Genomic DNA, 16,522 nt, shown 5'->3' with positions numbered 1-16,522 from the left:
CAAACCAATCGCCACGGCAGTACAATGAGAGCACACCGTATGGAATAATCCAATATGGAATATTTGATTTTCTATACATCCAATATTAAGGAGACATGCATTGTTGGCACCGAGATAACTAGGAAAAAACACGTGTTTTTCTCATAATTATAATCCCCACCAAAAAGCCCCAAATCCATAGTGGCCATATAACCACCAGCAGCTAGGCCATGTTTGGTCTCCACGCGTAGATAAAATCCCGAGATGAAAGATGACATCAGTCTCGATCTTCTGTGATCGCACTATGAGGAGTTATTGCATAAATTGGGATTTCCTAAAATGATGAAGGACGGAGACCAGCGCACAACAGGGACCTTGTGAGGTCATGATAAAAGACCAATCCCAATTATCAGCGTTCGTGCAGAGAGCTACATATCGTGTATGTACGCCGGGCCTTATTCATCGACAGCCAAATCGAAGCACTCTCCTTCGGCTAAACCTGAAGCGTCTCTGCGATCGGTGTAGTAAGTGCTCCTGTTAATTCCTTTTATTTTATGTACCGTAACTGTTTGTTGTATTGTTTTATCCTACTTGTAAAATCTTTGGTATCATTTTCACAAACACGGCCTCCCTTTGCATCAAATATAAAATGTAATGGTTTTGTTCTGTAAACTATGCCTCGAAGCCATAAGGTACAATAAACGGTGTCTGTTCGACTGAGACAGAGTAGTGGTGGCGGCGAGTAGTCTGGTGGTGTTGGAGAGTTAGCTGGCCGACGGCAGTGCCGAGTATTGGAGCGACTTTCTCGCATTGCACGTAAGTGCGACCCCGGCCTTAAAGTCAGGGTGAACATTGTAAGATGACAATTTTTTTATGTATTTTTATTTTTTTAAATCAGGTTAAGAAGAATACATTAAACATAATCCGATTTAATCGATAGGTTATTTTCTGGTCGCTCCCCTTTAAACAGTGATCTAGGTAGATTGTGGGGACCATTAGTGTGAAATTGCCTATCGTGGTCTAGTGGTGATCCTGCATGGAAGGCCGTCCAGGTGCTGAAGCGTTAACCTGTCTGCTCCGTTTTCTGCATTTGTTAATGGGGCCAAGAGGGACTTCCGCCATCTCCGGCTGTACATTCCCCAGCCTGGTTTATGAGTGTCTCCTTGAATGTTAGTTTTGTGAGCGCGGAGGAGCACAGAGCTCTCCTCTTATTTTATATTGTTTTTTAAATCACAGAAAAATAATAAAAATAAATGACAATTACTGCCACATTGTATTAGGTTTCATGTGTTCCTGGGGAGAATAGAGGTCACCACTGAGGGAGCGGCCCCGTTAGTGCAGCACGTCACGCAGGACTCGCATGTTATGTGTGCGCAGATGTAAACTTGTTGCGTACGTCTTAAACGGTTTTCAGGGTAAGTCACAGATTTTGCATCCATGATCTCAAAATTACAAACATGGTCTTTATTTATTTTTTTGTTCCCAATCATTTTTTTTCTTTTTTTTAATAAAGTTTCCAGCCACTAAATGTTTTCACTGTCTTGTTGCTAGAAGATTTTAGACATTTTGCACTTCTGGTAGCAAGGATAATTTTTTTTTTTTTTTGTATGTACTAATAAAACCAAAATTACAGAGGGAAATAATAGTAATCCACGTTACAACTATATTCTCTGACAGGGGGCACATTAAAAAGGCCACTCGGCACTTTATACATTCGGCCCATCCATGCACATTTGTTATAAAGTTATGTGCACATAATGTCTTCTTCAGGCAGAATCCACCTGAAGAAGCTCTGCGAAACGGGCACAAAAAAAGAAGGCAATGCACAGCAGTGTAAGAGCGATGTTTCAGTCTTCAGAAGTGGTTAAAAGTAGCAGCATGTTTATTCATCAGGTAACTTCTGTTAGATATAGATTACACTGGAGAGAAAAGTCCAGCATAAATGCCGGCGAAGCTGCTGCAGGTAAAGACTGCCACCTTTTCACTGAAGTTACTTTGTGCAGTAAAACCTTATATAAAGTATGTATTAGGCTATGTGCACACGTCCAGGATTATTTGCAGAAATTTCCTGAACAAAACCAGACTTTTTCCACAGGAAATCCGCATGCGTTTTTTTCTCGCTTTTTTTGTGCTGATTTTTTGCATTGTTTACGGAGCTTCCCAATGCATTGAATAGCGGGAAATCCACGAAAAATCCGCAAATAAATGAACATGCTGCGGTTTATTTTTCCACACTGCGTTTTTATCGCGGAAAAAAACGCAACGTATGCACAAAAATTGCGGATTGCATTCTATTAAAAGGATGCTTAATGGATGTGTTTTTTGCAGTTTTATTGCGTTTTTATAGCAAAAAAAAAACCGTGAAAAATCCGGAATGTGTGCACACTGCATTGTGTGGACACACCCTAAGTGATTTTTTTTTTTTGTCCTCAATGCATAAAATTTAGTTGCTAAGTGTGACCCAAACATAAAGCTGGTACCACTCCTCCTTTAACCCCTTCCAGACAGCCAGTTGCCATAGTTTTAAAATTTGCCCTCTCCTTTTTACAAAAGCCATAACTTTTTTTTAGTTTTCTGGCCACAGTCATATGATGGCTTGTTTTTTTTTTTTTTTTTTTTTTCGGGACGAGTTGTACTTTTAACACCGTTCATTTTACCATAAAACAGGGAAAAAATTCCAAGTGTGGTGAAATGGCAATAAAAAGCAGTGGCTGCATTATTTTTTTTATTTTTTACAGCGTACATCGTGTAGTAAAAATTAACTGGCTATTTGATTTTCCTCAGTACGATTTAGGGCAATACCAAACATCTTCAGTTTTTTTGTTTGTTTTTTTTAGTGTTAAAAAAAAAAAATCGAAAAATGGCAATAAAATTTTTTTATTTTCTTTAGGCTTCTAAGACCTTAATGCTTTCATTTTTTGATCAATGGTGCTGTGTAAGGGTATTTTTGTTTGTTTTTTTGTTGTTTTTTTTGTGATTTTACTGATACAATTTCGGGATAGATATGACATTTTGTACACTTCTTACATTTTTTGCGGTGTTGCAGCGACCAAAATAAAACACAATTTTGGCGTTTTTGATTTTTTGTTTTGTTTTCTTATCGGGTTAATGTGTGTATTTTGTATGGACTTTTCTGCGGCGATACCAGATGTGCGTACTTATTTTTAATGGTGGGTGAGTTAACTTTTGTGTGTTTTTATCTTTTTCAGATATTTTAAAACTTTTTTTTTTTCCCCTTAAAACAATCCCTGTATTTACTAGTCTTTTTTTGGGGAACTTGAAGCTACGACCGTCTGATCACTTCTACTATATGCTTATTCTCTTTTAATCACTTAATTTCATCTTTTGTGAGACTTCTACCATTTTTTTTTGTTACAAGTGACATAAACTGTGATAAATGGCTTTTACTCATTTTATAGTTTTGGCCATTATTGAAGCAGTGTTAATAAATGTGTAACTGATTTATACATTTTGTTCTCCCCATTAATATCCCATTTAATAAAAAAAAGTCCTCAACAACAGGTTGTGTATGCGGGATTGTTTTTTCCATGTGGACCTAAGATTTTAAGTGGCATAATGGTACAATGCCAAATCTGTGTAGTTTTCCTCCTCCATCCCGTAATAAAGGACTTGATAATCGTGTAACCTCATGAATGGCTGTTTTATATCTAAATATATTAAACTTTTATATAAAACCTATTGTTAATTCACATATCGTTTTAAGGTTAGGCTCACACAAGCGTATAACAGGAAATTTAAAATTTATTTACCGTAGTTTGATCCAGCAATAAAATCAATTGTCATCCATATGCAGGCTGGTTTTATACAACAGCAGATTATCAAGAATTAAAATCTATCTGATAAAGCGTGATGCTATATGATTAATCTGTATAAAATGCTTTTATTTTTTATTGACCCACCCATAGAATTGAATAGACAAGTGTCGGCTGACATAAGAACTGGGTTATGTTGCATGTGTTCCCCTCTCTCCATGTACAGGAATAGAAAAACACATTGGGACAGCCCAAATGAATAACGTGGTTTTTTCCCGCACGGACAGCCAACCAGCATACCAGCATTTTCTAATGTCCACCACCAGAAACGGCGTACAAGATAAAACCTTTACCTGGTTATCGGTTTTCTTAACTGTTTGTCATTTCCAGATTATTTTGTTACTGCCTGGTAATGGCCCATGTGTCACCTGCTCAGGATTATGGTCATTGCCCGGTAATGGCCCATGTGTAACCTGCTGAGGGTCATGGTCAGTGCCCGGTAATGGCCCATGTGTAACCTGCTGAGGGTCATGGTCAGTGCCCGGTAATGGCCCATGTGTTACCTGCTCAGGATTATGGTCACTGCCCGGTAATGGCTCATGTGTCACCTGCTCAGGATTATGGTCACTGCCCGGTAATGGCTCATGTGTTACCTGCTCAGGATTATGGTCACTGCCCGGTAATGGCCCATGTGTAACCTGCTGAGGGTCATGGTCAGTGCCCGGTAATGGCCCATGTGTCACCTGCTCAGGATTATGGTCACTGCCCGGTAATGGCTCATGTGTTACCTGCTCAGGATTATGGTCACTGCCCGGTAATGGCCCATGTGTAACCTGCTGAGGGTCATGGTCATTGCCCGGTAATGGCCCATGTGTCACCTGCTCAGGATTATGGTCACTGCCCGGTGATGGTCAGTGGGTCACCTGCTCAGGATTATGGTCACTGTCCAGTAATGGCCCATGTGTTACCTGCTCAGGATTATGGTCACTGCCCGGTAATGGCCCATGTGTAACCTGCTGAGGGTCATGGTCACTGCCCGGTGATGTTCAGTGGGTCACCTGCTCAGGGTCATGGTCAGTGCCCGGTAATGGCCCGTGGGTCACCTGCTGAGGGTCATGGTCACTGCCCGGTAATGGTCGGTGGGTCACCTGCTCAGGGTCATGGTCACTGTCCGGTAATGGCCCGTGGGTCACCTGCTGAGGGTCATGGTCACTGCCCGGTAATGGTCAGTGGGTCACCTGCTCAGGGTCATGGTCACTGCCCGGTAATGGTCAGTGGGTCACCTGCTCAGGGTCATGGTCACTGCCCGGTGATGGTCAGTGGGTCACCTGCTCAGGGTCATGGTCAGTGCCCGGTAATGGCCCGTGGGTCACCTGCTGAGGGTCATGGTCACTGCCCGGTAATGGTCGGTGGGTCACCTGCTCAGGGTCATGGTCACTGTCCGGTAATGGCCCGTGGGTCACCTGCTGAGGGTCATGGTCACTGCCCGGTAATGGTCAGTGGGTCACCTGCTCAGGGTCATGGTCACTGTCCGGTAATGGCCCGTGGGTCACCTGCTGAGGGTCATGGTCACTGCCCGGTAATGGTCAGTGGGTCACTTGCTCAGGGTCATGGTCACTGCCCGGTAATGGTCAGTGGGTCACTTGCTCAGGGTCATGGTCACTGCCCGGTAATGGTCAGTGGGTCACCTGCTCAGGGTCATGGTCACTGTCCGGTAATGGCCCGTGGGTCACCTGCTGAGGGTCATGGTCACTGCCCGGTAATGGTCAGTGGGTCACTTGCTCAGGGTCATGGTCACTGCCCGGTAATGGTCAGTGGGTCACTTGCTCAGGGTCATGGTCACTGCCCGGTAATGGTCAGTGGGTCACTTGCTCAGGGTCATGGTCACTGCCCGGTAATGGTCAGTGGGTCACTTGCCCAGTAATGGCCCGTGTGTCACCTGCTCATCTTGTTTCCAGTATTTATAGAGCAATGTTTCTCATCAGAATAAAGTTTCCTTATGGTTAATGAAACATGTGCGCCACCTAGTGGTCATGTACTCACCAGATCAGTAATCTTTGTGTAACCAAGCATTGTGGGGCCACGACTTGTGTTATTTCTTCCCCCTCAAGAATAAGTGGGCTTCAGAATTGTCTTTCTCCTCTAGTTGTGACAACCTAGGAGACATTATACCTGAAATGTAGCCTATTTTGTTTTCTGGAACACACAGACCAAAGATGAGCCAAATGTGTTTAGGGATCTGCTTCTTACTCTCGGGGTGGGGGGCTTCTGGTTTACACTTGGGGTGCTTGCCAAAAACAAATCTTTTTTTTGTCCAGCTCTTTCTTTATATTTTATATTATTATTTTGGAAAGCCAGGGTTTTGAGCCCCCTGCAGAGGTTTACACTGAGCGTTTCTAGAATATTGAGTGTAAAATCCATCTGGTACCAAGGATTGGATGTGGCGGAACGATTAATACGAGTCTACCTTTTAACCCCTTGCAGGTTTTTTTGCCCTCCCCCTTGTGTCTATCTTATGGGAAATGGATGGAAGAAAAAGAAGGATCAGATGGAACGAGACGGCTGCTCGGAGCAGGAGTCTCAGCCTTGTGCCTTCATTGGCATCGGGAACAGTGAGCAAGAAATGCAGCAGCTGAACCTGGAAGGAAAGGTGGGTGTTGTAATAGTCCACGGCCTAAGATTGCCTTAAAAAGACCGTCTCTTGGCTGCAGTTCGTTTATTTATTTTTTTAAAGGGAACCTGTCACCCCGTTTTTTCAGATTGAGATATAAATACTGTTAAATAGGGCCTGCGCTGTGCGTTACTATAGTGTATGTAGTGTACCCCGATTCCCCACCTATGCTGAGAAATACATTACCAAAGTTTTCGCCTGTCAATCAGGCTGGTCAGGTCGGGTGGGCGTGGTCACATCGCTCTTTTCCTCCCCAGCTTTCCGTTGGTGGCGTAGTGGTGTGCGCATGTCCAGAGTTCCGAATCCCCTGCACGCACGTGAAGCAAAAGCGCGCGTTCTGCGCTATTGCCCCTGTCATCGGTGGGGGCGGCCATCTTCCTGAGGCCGCGCGTGCGCAGATCGAGTGCTCTGCTGAACGGGGCTTCAGGAAAATGGCCGCGGGATGCCGCGCGTGCGCATTAGAGATCGCGGCGGCCATTTTCCCAAAGCCGAGTTTGCATCTCGGCATAGGTGGGGAATCGGGGTACACTACATACACTATAGTATGTACACTATACACTATATATACACTATAGTAAAAATAAAGATCATCATATAGTAACACACAGCGCAGGCCCTATTTAACAGTATTTATATCTCAATCTGAAAAAACGGGGTGACAGGTTCCCTTTAAAGCTTTATTCCTCCTCCCCAGGTCCAGCACCAAGTCTCCCACCGCTGCTCTCAGCGTCGTTTGATGTCCATGGCGCTGATGTCATGTCTGCAGTGCTGGTGGCAATCGGTAGCTCGGCCTCTTTGCCCCAGGTGACTATTCAAGCTGCTGAGCTCAATAATTGTCTGCAGTGCTGCAGGCACTGGGAGCAGCGGTGGAGACTCTGCATCGGACTTGGGGAGGGTGAGTAAAGCATGCTTTCTTTTACCCCTCTGAGACCGACGGTGTGGGGGGAACACAGTTATCAGATTAGTAATCTATTTCCAGACCAACAGAGTAAAAGACGAAAACTGCTCCAATGTTTTCCAAGATCTTACTAAGATGGAGAAGTGTGGAGCAGTGAGAGGTCGTCCTATAGTCAGCGCCACCGTCCTCTATGTAAAATATTAGGAGAACCCTCTGCAGCCATCTCTTGTGCTATAGCGTTGTTTCCCAACCTGCGGCTCTCCAGCTTTTCCAAACCTACAACTCCCGTCATTCCCCGACAGTAAGAGACCGTCACGCAATGATGGGATCTGTGGAGCCGCCAGTTGAGGAGCACTGTGGGAGACAACCATCCGAGCCTTTCCCATTGCAGTGGCATGCGGCCCTCCGGTGGGTGAATATTGGTGAGGTGAATAATTTTCTGATGGGCCAAATACACTGGGATGGAGGAGGACTTGAGCAGTCGGTCCTGGAAAAGAAATCTGGGGTGCCATCAGCTTCCCAAAGATGAAGCGACAAAGCTGTCAGGAATAGTTGGGAGCACTTGCGTAAAGGATGCGAAATGTTGGCTTGGACTGGAGAACATATTGCACTCTACTTTTATTTATTTTTTTTTTAATACAGAATTTTCTGATTTCTCCCTCTAGAACTATTGCACTGCCAAAACCCTGTACATATCGGACTCGGACAAGAGAAAGCACTTCATGTTATCAGTGAAAATGTTTTATGGAAATAGTGACGACATTGGCGTGTTCCTCAGCAAACGTATCAAGGTCATCTCTAAGCCATCGAAGAAGAAGCAGTCACTAAAAAATGCTGACTGTAAGTGCGAGCGGCTCGGCCTCCTGTCTCCACCATCGGCCTCACCCAGCGAAGCACGGTCCCGATTATTTCTAGTATTGCCTTGCTAGCTTCTGAGCGCCTGGGGTTTAATGCTTAATGGAAGTTTTTGTATTGCATTTTCTGATGATCTTTCGGTCTACCCATCTTTTGAAGGGTTGATACAACAGTAGGAGATTCCATCACTCTGTAATAAGTGGGGTTAGCCCTATGGGACCTTCTTACCCTCACAATGAAGAGACTGCTATGAGTTTCTCCTGCTCAGTTGGTGCTCTTGACCACCCAGCCGTGCAGAAAACTGCTGCAGCGAGTGAGTGAGATGATGCCGCAGTGTCTGGTTGTGCTGCTGGTTTGGGCAGTCTGGTTCCCTGTAATAAAGCCTAGCCCTAGTTTATCGGCAGTGATTCTTTTTTTTTTTTTCTCTCCATGTTTTTCTTGCATGACATGAAATCCTGACCTCTGGGGGACGAGCCTGGTATTTAGTGATTTTGTTCTGTGATGATGAATTTGCTAGCTCTTCTATGGGGTATAATATTTCATAGTTGATGTTGTATTTTCTAAGTCTCGCTCTCTCCCGCAGTGTGTATTGCATCAGGGACAAAAGTGGCACTATTCAACCGGCTGCGATCACAGACGGTCAGTACAAGATATTTGCACGTCGAAGGTGGAAACTTCCATGCCAGTTCGCAGCAGTGGGGAGCGTTTTACATCCATCTCTGTGAGTACCAGTATTGTATTAGGCTTCATATAGGTAATTACCGCAGACAATTGATGACCAATCCAGGACTGTAGTACAGCTCCGGGGGCAGTGCTGGCAGGTACAGGTCACCCACCGTGTAACGTGCGGGCCTGAGCTTTGCTAGCACTGTCTGGATCACTGTGTGCACATGGAGGAACGGGAAGAATATCTAGAGTCATACCTACAGATAACGTACATGTCACAATGGTCAGGCCTGTAATATTTCTGTCTGATTTCTCCAGTGGACGATGAAGAGTCGGAAGGAGAGGAATTCACCGTGCGGGATGGTTACATTCATTATGGCCAGACAGTAAAGCTTGTATGTTCGGTTACCGGCATGGCACTCCCTAGGCTGGTAAGTAGTCATCCATTACTGCAGACATTAACACCTTTCACGTGGAATTGTGATTTTCATTCCATGTGTCAGCACCACTGCATTTTTCAGAACAGCAACGGTGCCTTGAGAAAGTATTCGACCCTCTGGAATTTTTCAACTTTTTTTCACATATCATGGTTCAAACATAAAGATACCAAATGTAAATTTTGGGTGAAGGATCAACAAGTGGAACCCAATTGTGAAGTTAAACAAATTTTATTGTTTATTTTAAATTTTTGTGGAAATTCAAAATCTGAAAAGTGGGGCGTGCAATATTATTTGGCCCCTTTGCTTTCAGTGCAGCAAATTCACTCCAGAAGTTCATTGTGGATCTCTGAATGATCCAATGTTGTCCTAAATGCCTAATGATGATAAATATAATCCACCTGTGTGTAATCAAGTCTCCGTATAAATGCACCTGCTCTGTGATAGTCTCAGGGTTCTGTTCTGAAGCACAGAGAGCATCATGAAGACCAAGGAACACAACAGGCAGGTCCGTGATACTGTTGTGGAGAAGTTTAAAGCCGGATTTGGATACAAAATAATTTCCAAAACTTTAAACATCCCAACGAGCACTGTGCAAGCGATCATATTGAAATGGAAGGAGTGTCATACCACTGCAAATCTACCAAGACCCGGACGTCCCTTTAAACTTTCATCTCAAACAAGGAGAAGACTGATCATAGATGCAGCCAAGAGGCCCATGATCACTTTGGATGAACTGCAGAGATCTACAGCTGAGGTGGGACAGTCTGTCCATAGGACAACAATCAGTCGTACACTGCACAAATAATGGCAAGAAGAAAGCCATTTCTCAAAGATATTAATAAAAAGTGTCATTTAAAGTTTGCAACAAGCCACCTGGGAGACACCAAAACATGTGGAAGAAGGTGCTCTGGTCAGATGAAACCAAAATCAAACTTTTTGGCAACAATGCCAAACGATATGTTTGGCGTAAAGGCAACACAGCTCATCACCCTGAACACACCATCCCCACTGTCAAACATGGTGGTGGCAGCATCATGGTTTGGGCCTGCTTTTCTTCAGCAGGGACAGGGAAGATGGTTAAAATTGATGGGAAGATGGATGGAGCCAAATACAGGACCATTCTTGAAGAAAACCTGTTGGAGTCTGCAAAAGACCTGAGACTGGGACGGAGATTTGTCTTCCAACAAGACAATGATCCCAAACATAAAGCAAAATCTACAATGGAATGGTTCACAAATAAACATATGCAAGTGTTAGAATAGCCATGTCAAAGTCCAGAACTCAATCCAATCGAGAATCTGTGGAAAGAGCTGAAAACTGTTGTTCACAAACGATCTCCATCAGACCTCACTGAGCTCGAGCTGTTTGCCAAGGAAGAATGGGCAAGAATTTGTCTCTCGGTGTACAAAACTGATAGAGACATACCGCAAGCGACTTGTAATCGCAGCAAAAGGTGGCACAACAAAGTATTAAGTTAAAGCGGCCGAATAATTTTGCACGCCCCAATTTTCAGTTTTTGATTTTCCACAAGAATTTAAAATCATAAATTTCATTCCGCTTCACAATTGTGTTCCGTTGATTCTTCACCAAAAATTTACATTTTGTATCTTTGTTTGAGGCATGATATGTGGGAAAAGGTTGAAAAGTGCCAGGGGGCCGAATACTTTCACAAGGCACTGTATTTTACAGTTTTGGCACTGAAAAGGCTGTGATTCTGCAAAATTATATGCCTACTAGTGATGAGCGAGTATACTCGTTGCTCTGGTGGTCTCCGAGTATTTGGATGTGCGCGGAGATTTAGTTTGTCGCCTCAGCTGCATGATTTGCGACTGCTAGACAGACTGAATACATGTGGGGGTTGCCTGTTTGTTAGGGAATTCCCACATGTATTCGGCCTGTCTACAAGTCACAAATCATGCAGCTGAGACGAGGGAAACTAAATCTCCGCGCACATCCAAATACTCCGAGATTACTCGAGCAACAATCCTACTCGCCCATCGCTTATGCCTGCCTGACAACACAGTAGGCAACCAGCCACCGTGGCTTTGAGCTGTTCTGTATGACCAAGGCTTGTTTCACAAATCCTACATTCCAAGTCCTAACATGGCCGCTGGACTCCGGCCCCGGCCTCCACAGCATTGTAGGCATATATTGAAGCAGTTGAGAGTGGCTCACAGGGGCTGTAGTCTGGACATGTCGGATGTTTGAAGTGTGCCTCACCCCGAAACCAATATGTATAAACCTATAACGGGGCCCCCATGGCGACACTGAGGCGCCCCTTCCTTCATTACTACGTACGTCTTATGTTCTGTGCAGATTATCAGGAAGGTGGATAAACAGACGGCCTTGTTAGACGCAGATGATCCCGTTTCTCAGCTCCACAAATGTGCGTTCTACCTGAAGGACACGGAGAGAATGTACTTGTGCCTTTCTCAGGAACGAATCATTCAGTTTCAAGTGAGTGTTTGCCTTGTGATCCCTCCCTATACTGCTAATAGAGGAGTGCACAACCCAAGACTGATAGTAATGTCCGGAGACCTTCAGCACGGAGTTTCCCCATTCTTTTTTTTCCCCTATGAGATTCCAGTGTTGGCGCTGTGTATTGTCTGTACCGTGGGACAGGTCATTTTTTTTCTAATCTACCTAGTAAGCCAATATTCAAATTTCCCTACTAAGTTTTTTTTTCAGTATATTATATGCAGTTTTTTTATCTGAGTTTCTTGTGCCATTGTTTTTGTTTTGTTTTTTTTTTTTCTCTTGTCCTTCTTAAAAAAAACAAAACGATTATCCCAAAAACTTTTTTCTTTTTTTTTTTTTCAGGGTGTAAAAGTAAAATTTGGTAAAGGCTAAACATTTATACTTTAAATGAAGTGATGGGGAATTAAAATGTTTTATTTTTTTCCAAAATACTCAGTTTCTCCAGCTGCTGCAGTGATGACGTCCATCCATAGGGGGTCTCCACAGCAAATAACTGACTGTAGCACAGAGGTGCACAACTTTTTCTGGTCTAAGGGCCCCATTGTCATGTTAAGTCACGCACACAATGACTTGGATGGTTATCGCCGTCTGAGACATTTTGTAGCATATTGACCTGATATGCCTAAAGGTACCATCACACTAAGCGACGCTGCAGCGATACCGACAACGATCCGGATCGCTGCAGCGTCGCTGTTTGGTCGCTGGAGAGCTGTCAGACAGCTCTCGAGCGACCAACGATGCCGGTAACCAGGGTAAACATCGGGTTACTAAGCGCAGGGCTGCGCTTAGTAACCCGATGTTTACCCTGGTTACCATCGTTAACCCCTTCCCGACCTGTGACACAGCGTATGCGTCATGAAAGTCGGTGCCAATCCGACCTGTGACGCATATGCTGTGTCACAGAAAGATCGCGTCCCTGCAGATCGGGTGAAAGGGTTAACTCCCATTTCACCCGATCTGCAGGGACAGGGGGAGTGGTAGTTTAGCCCAGGGGGGGTGGCTTCACCCCCTCGTGGCTACGATCGCTCTGATTGGCTGTTGAAAGTGAAACTGCCAATCAGAGCGATTTGTAATATTTCACCCATTATAACGGGTGAAATATTACAATCCAGCCATGGCCGATGCTGCAATATCATCGGCCATGGCTGGAAATACTAGTGTGCCCCCACCGATCGCCCCCCCAGCCCCCCGATCTGGCCGGTACACTGCTCCGGCTCCCCTCCATCCAGTGCTCCGCTCCCCCCCCGTGCTCTTGTCCGCTCCCCCCGTGCTCCAATCACCCCCCCCGTGCTCCAATCACCCCCCCCTGCATTCAGATCCACCCACCCCGTGCTCCGTTCCACCCCCCCGTGCTCCGTTCCAGCCCCCCGTGCTCCGTTCCACGCCCCCCGTGCTCCGTTCCACGCCTGCCGCGCTCCGATTCCCCCCCCCCCCCCCCCGTGCTCCGATCCCCCCCCGTGCTCCGATCCCCCCCCCCCCCCCCGTGCTCCGATCCGTGGTCCACCCCACCCCATCATACTTACCGATCCAGCCGGGGTCCCGTCCGTCTTCTCCCTGGGCGCCGCCATCTTCCAAAATGGTGGGCGCATGCGCAGTGCGCCCGCCGAATCTCCCGGCCAGCAGATTCGTTCCAAAGTGCATTTTGATCACTGAGATAGATTATATCTCAGTGATCAAAATAAAAAAAATAATACATGACCCCCCCCCTTTGTCACCCCCATAGGTAGGGACAATAAAAAAATAAAGAAAAATTTTTTTTTTTCCACTAATGTTAGAATAGGGTTAGGGCTAGGGTTAGGGTTTCGGTATGTGCACACGTATTCTGGTCCTCTGCGGATTTTTCCGCTGCGGATTTGATAAATCCGCAGTGCTAAACCGCTGCGGATTTATGGCGGATTTACCGCGTTTTTTTCTGCGCATTTCACTGCGGTTTTACAATTGCGATTTTCTATTTGAGCAGTTGTAAAACCGCTGCGGAATCCGCACAAAGAAGTGACATGCTGCGGAATGTAAACCGCTGCGTTTCCGTGCAGTTTTTCCGCAGCATGTGTACAGCGATTTTTGTTTCCCGTAGGTTTACATTGAACTGTAAACTCATGGGAAACTGCTGCGGATCTGCAGCGTTTTCCGCAGCGTGTGCACATACCTTTAGAATTAGGCTATGTTCACACGGTGCGGATTTGGCTGCGGATTGGCCGCTGCGGATTCGCAGCAGTATTCCATCAGGTTTACAGTACCATGTAAACATATGAAAAACCAAATCCGCTGTGCCCATGGTGCAGAAAATACCGCGCGGAAACGCTGCGTTGTATTTTCCGCAGCATGTCAATTCTTTGTGCGGATTCCGCGGCTTTTTACACCTGTTCCTCAATAGGAATCCGCAGGTGAAATCCGCACAAAAAACACTGGAAATCCGCGGAAAATCTGCAGGTAAAACGCAGTGCCTTTTACCCGCGGATTTTTCAAAAATGGTGCGGAAATATCTCACACGAATCCGCAACGTGGGCACATAGCCTTAGGGTTAGGGTTGGAATTAGGGTTGTGGTTAGGGTTGTGATTAGGGTTATGGCTACAGTTGGGATTAGGGTTAGGGGTGTGTTGGGGTTAGTGTTGGAGGTAGAATTGAGGGGTTACCACTGTTTAGGCACATCAGGGGTCTCCAAACGCAACATGGCGCCACCATTGATTCCAGCCAATCTCGTATTCAAAAAGTCAAATGGTGCTCCCTCACTTCCGAGCCCTGAAGTGTGCCCAAACAGTGGTTTACAACCACATATGGGGTACCAGCATACTCAGGATAAACTGCGCAACAATTACTGGGGTCCAATTTCTCCTGTTACCCTTGTGAATCTAAAAAAATGCTTGCTAAAACATCATTTTTGAGGAAAGAAAGATGATTTTTTTATTTTCACGGCTCTGCGTTGTAAACGTCTGTGAAGCACTTGGGGGTTCAAAGTGCTCACCACATATCTAGATAAGTTCCTTGGGGGGTCTAGTTTCTAAAATGGGGTCACTTGTGGGGGGTTTCTACTGTTTAGGCACACCAGGGGCTCTGCAAACGCAATGCGACACCCACAGAGCATTCCATCAAAGTCTGCATTTCAAAAGTCACTACTTCCCTTCTGAACCCCGACGTGTGCCCAAACAGTGGTTTACCCCCACACATGGGGTATCGGCGTACTCAGGAGAAACTGGACAACAACTATTGGGGTCCAATTTCTCCTGTTACCCTTGGGAAAATAAAAAATTCTGGGCTAAATAATTATTTTTGAGGAAAGAAAACGTATTTATTATTTTCACGGCTCTGCATTATAAACTTCTATGAAGCACTTGGGGGTTCAAAGTGCTCACCACACATCTAGATAAGTTCCTTTGGGGGTCTAGTTTCCAAAATGGGGTCACTTGTGGGGGGTTTCTACTGTTAAGCCACATCAGGGGCTCTGCAAACGCAACGTGACGCCCACAGAGCATTCCATCAAAGTCTGCATTTCAAAACGTCACTACTTCACTTCCGAGCCCCGGCATGTGCCCAAACAGTGATTTACCCCCACATATGGGGTATCAGCGTACTCAGGAGAAACTGGACAACAACTTTTGGGGTCAAATTTCTCCTGTTACCCTTGGGAAAATAAAAAATTGCAGGCTAAAAGATCATTTTTGAGAAAATAATTTTTATTTTTTATTTTCATGGCTCTGCGTTATAAACTTCTGTGACGCACTTGGGGGTTCAAAGTCCTCACCACACATCTAGATTAGTTCCTTTGGGGGTCTAGTTTCCAAAATTGGGTCATTTCTGGGGGATCTCCAATGTTTAGGCACACAGGGGCTCTCCAAACGTGACATGGTGTCCGCTAATGATTGGAGCTAATTTTCCATTTAAAAAGCCAAATGGCATGCCATCCCTTCCGAGCCCTGCCGTGCGCCCAAACAGTGGTTTACCCCCACATATGGGGTATCAGCGTACTCGGGACAAACTGGACAACAATATTTGGGGTCCAATTTCTCCTATTATCCTTGGCAAAATGGGAAATTCCAGGCTAAAAAAATCATTTTTGAGGAAAGAAAAATTATTTTTTATTTTCATGGCTCTGCGTTATAAACTTCTGTGAAGCACCTGGGGGTTTAAAGTGCTCAATGTGCATCTAGATAAGTTCCTTGGGGGGTCTAGTTTCCAAAATGGGGTCACTTGTGGGGGAGCTCCAATGTTTAGGCACACAGGGGCTCTCCAAACGCGACATGGTGTCCGCTAACAATTGGAGCTAATTTTCCATTCAAAAAGTCAAATGGCGCGCCTTCCCTTCCGAGCCCTGCCGAGTGCCCAAACAGTGGTTTACCCCCACATATGAGGTATCGGCGTACTCGGGAGAAATTGCCCAACAAATTTTATGATCCATTTTATCCTACTGCCCATGTGAAAATGAAAAAATTGAGGCGAAAAGAATTTTTTTGTGAAAAAAAAAAAAGTACTTTTTCATTTTTACAGATCAATTTGTGAAGCATCTGAGGGTTTAAAGTGCTCACTAGGCATCTAAATAAGTTCCTTGGGGGGTCTAGTTTCCAAAATGGGGTCACTTGTGGGGGAGCGCCAATGTTTAGGCACACAGGAGCTATCCAAACGCGACATGGTGTCCGCTAACGATGGAAATAATTTTTCATTCAAAAAGTCAAATGGCGCTCCTTCCCTTCCGAGCCTTACCATGTGCCCAAACAGTGGTTTACCCCCACATGTGAGGTATTGGTGTACTCAGGAGAAATTGCCCAA

The 16,522-nt window shown here is 45.2% G+C and overlaps 1 protein-coding gene across 2 annotated transcripts in view; it reads left to right on the top strand.

The window, feature by feature from the left end:
* RBPJ (recombination signal binding protein for immunoglobulin kappa J region) overlaps positions 1-16,522 on the top strand; it is a 120,050-nt gene that overhangs the window by 84,234 nt on the left and 19,294 nt on the right. For both annotated transcript variants that reach the window (XM_069744640.1, XM_069744641.1), the window contains 5 exons: positions 6,237-6,402; positions 7,987-8,161; positions 8,760-8,897; positions 9,161-9,273; positions 11,599-11,739. In XM_069744640.1, the coding sequence (XP_069600741.1) occupies positions 6,237-6,402; positions 7,987-8,161; positions 8,760-8,897; positions 9,161-9,273; positions 11,599-11,739 (733 nt within the window). The remainder of the gene's footprint in view (positions 1-6,236; positions 6,403-7,986; positions 8,162-8,759; positions 8,898-9,160; positions 9,274-11,598; positions 11,740-16,522) is intronic.

The sequence above is a fragment of the Ranitomeya imitator genome, chromosome 1 (assembly GCF_032444005.1).
Source record: "Ranitomeya imitator isolate aRanImi1 chromosome 1, aRanImi1.pri, whole genome shotgun sequence".
NCBI classification, from domain to species: domain Eukaryota; kingdom Metazoa; phylum Chordata; class Amphibia; order Anura; family Dendrobatidae; genus Ranitomeya; species Ranitomeya imitator.
The sequence above is the reverse complement of the archived record's forward strand: the minus strand, read 5'-3'. Positions and strand labels throughout refer to the sequence as shown.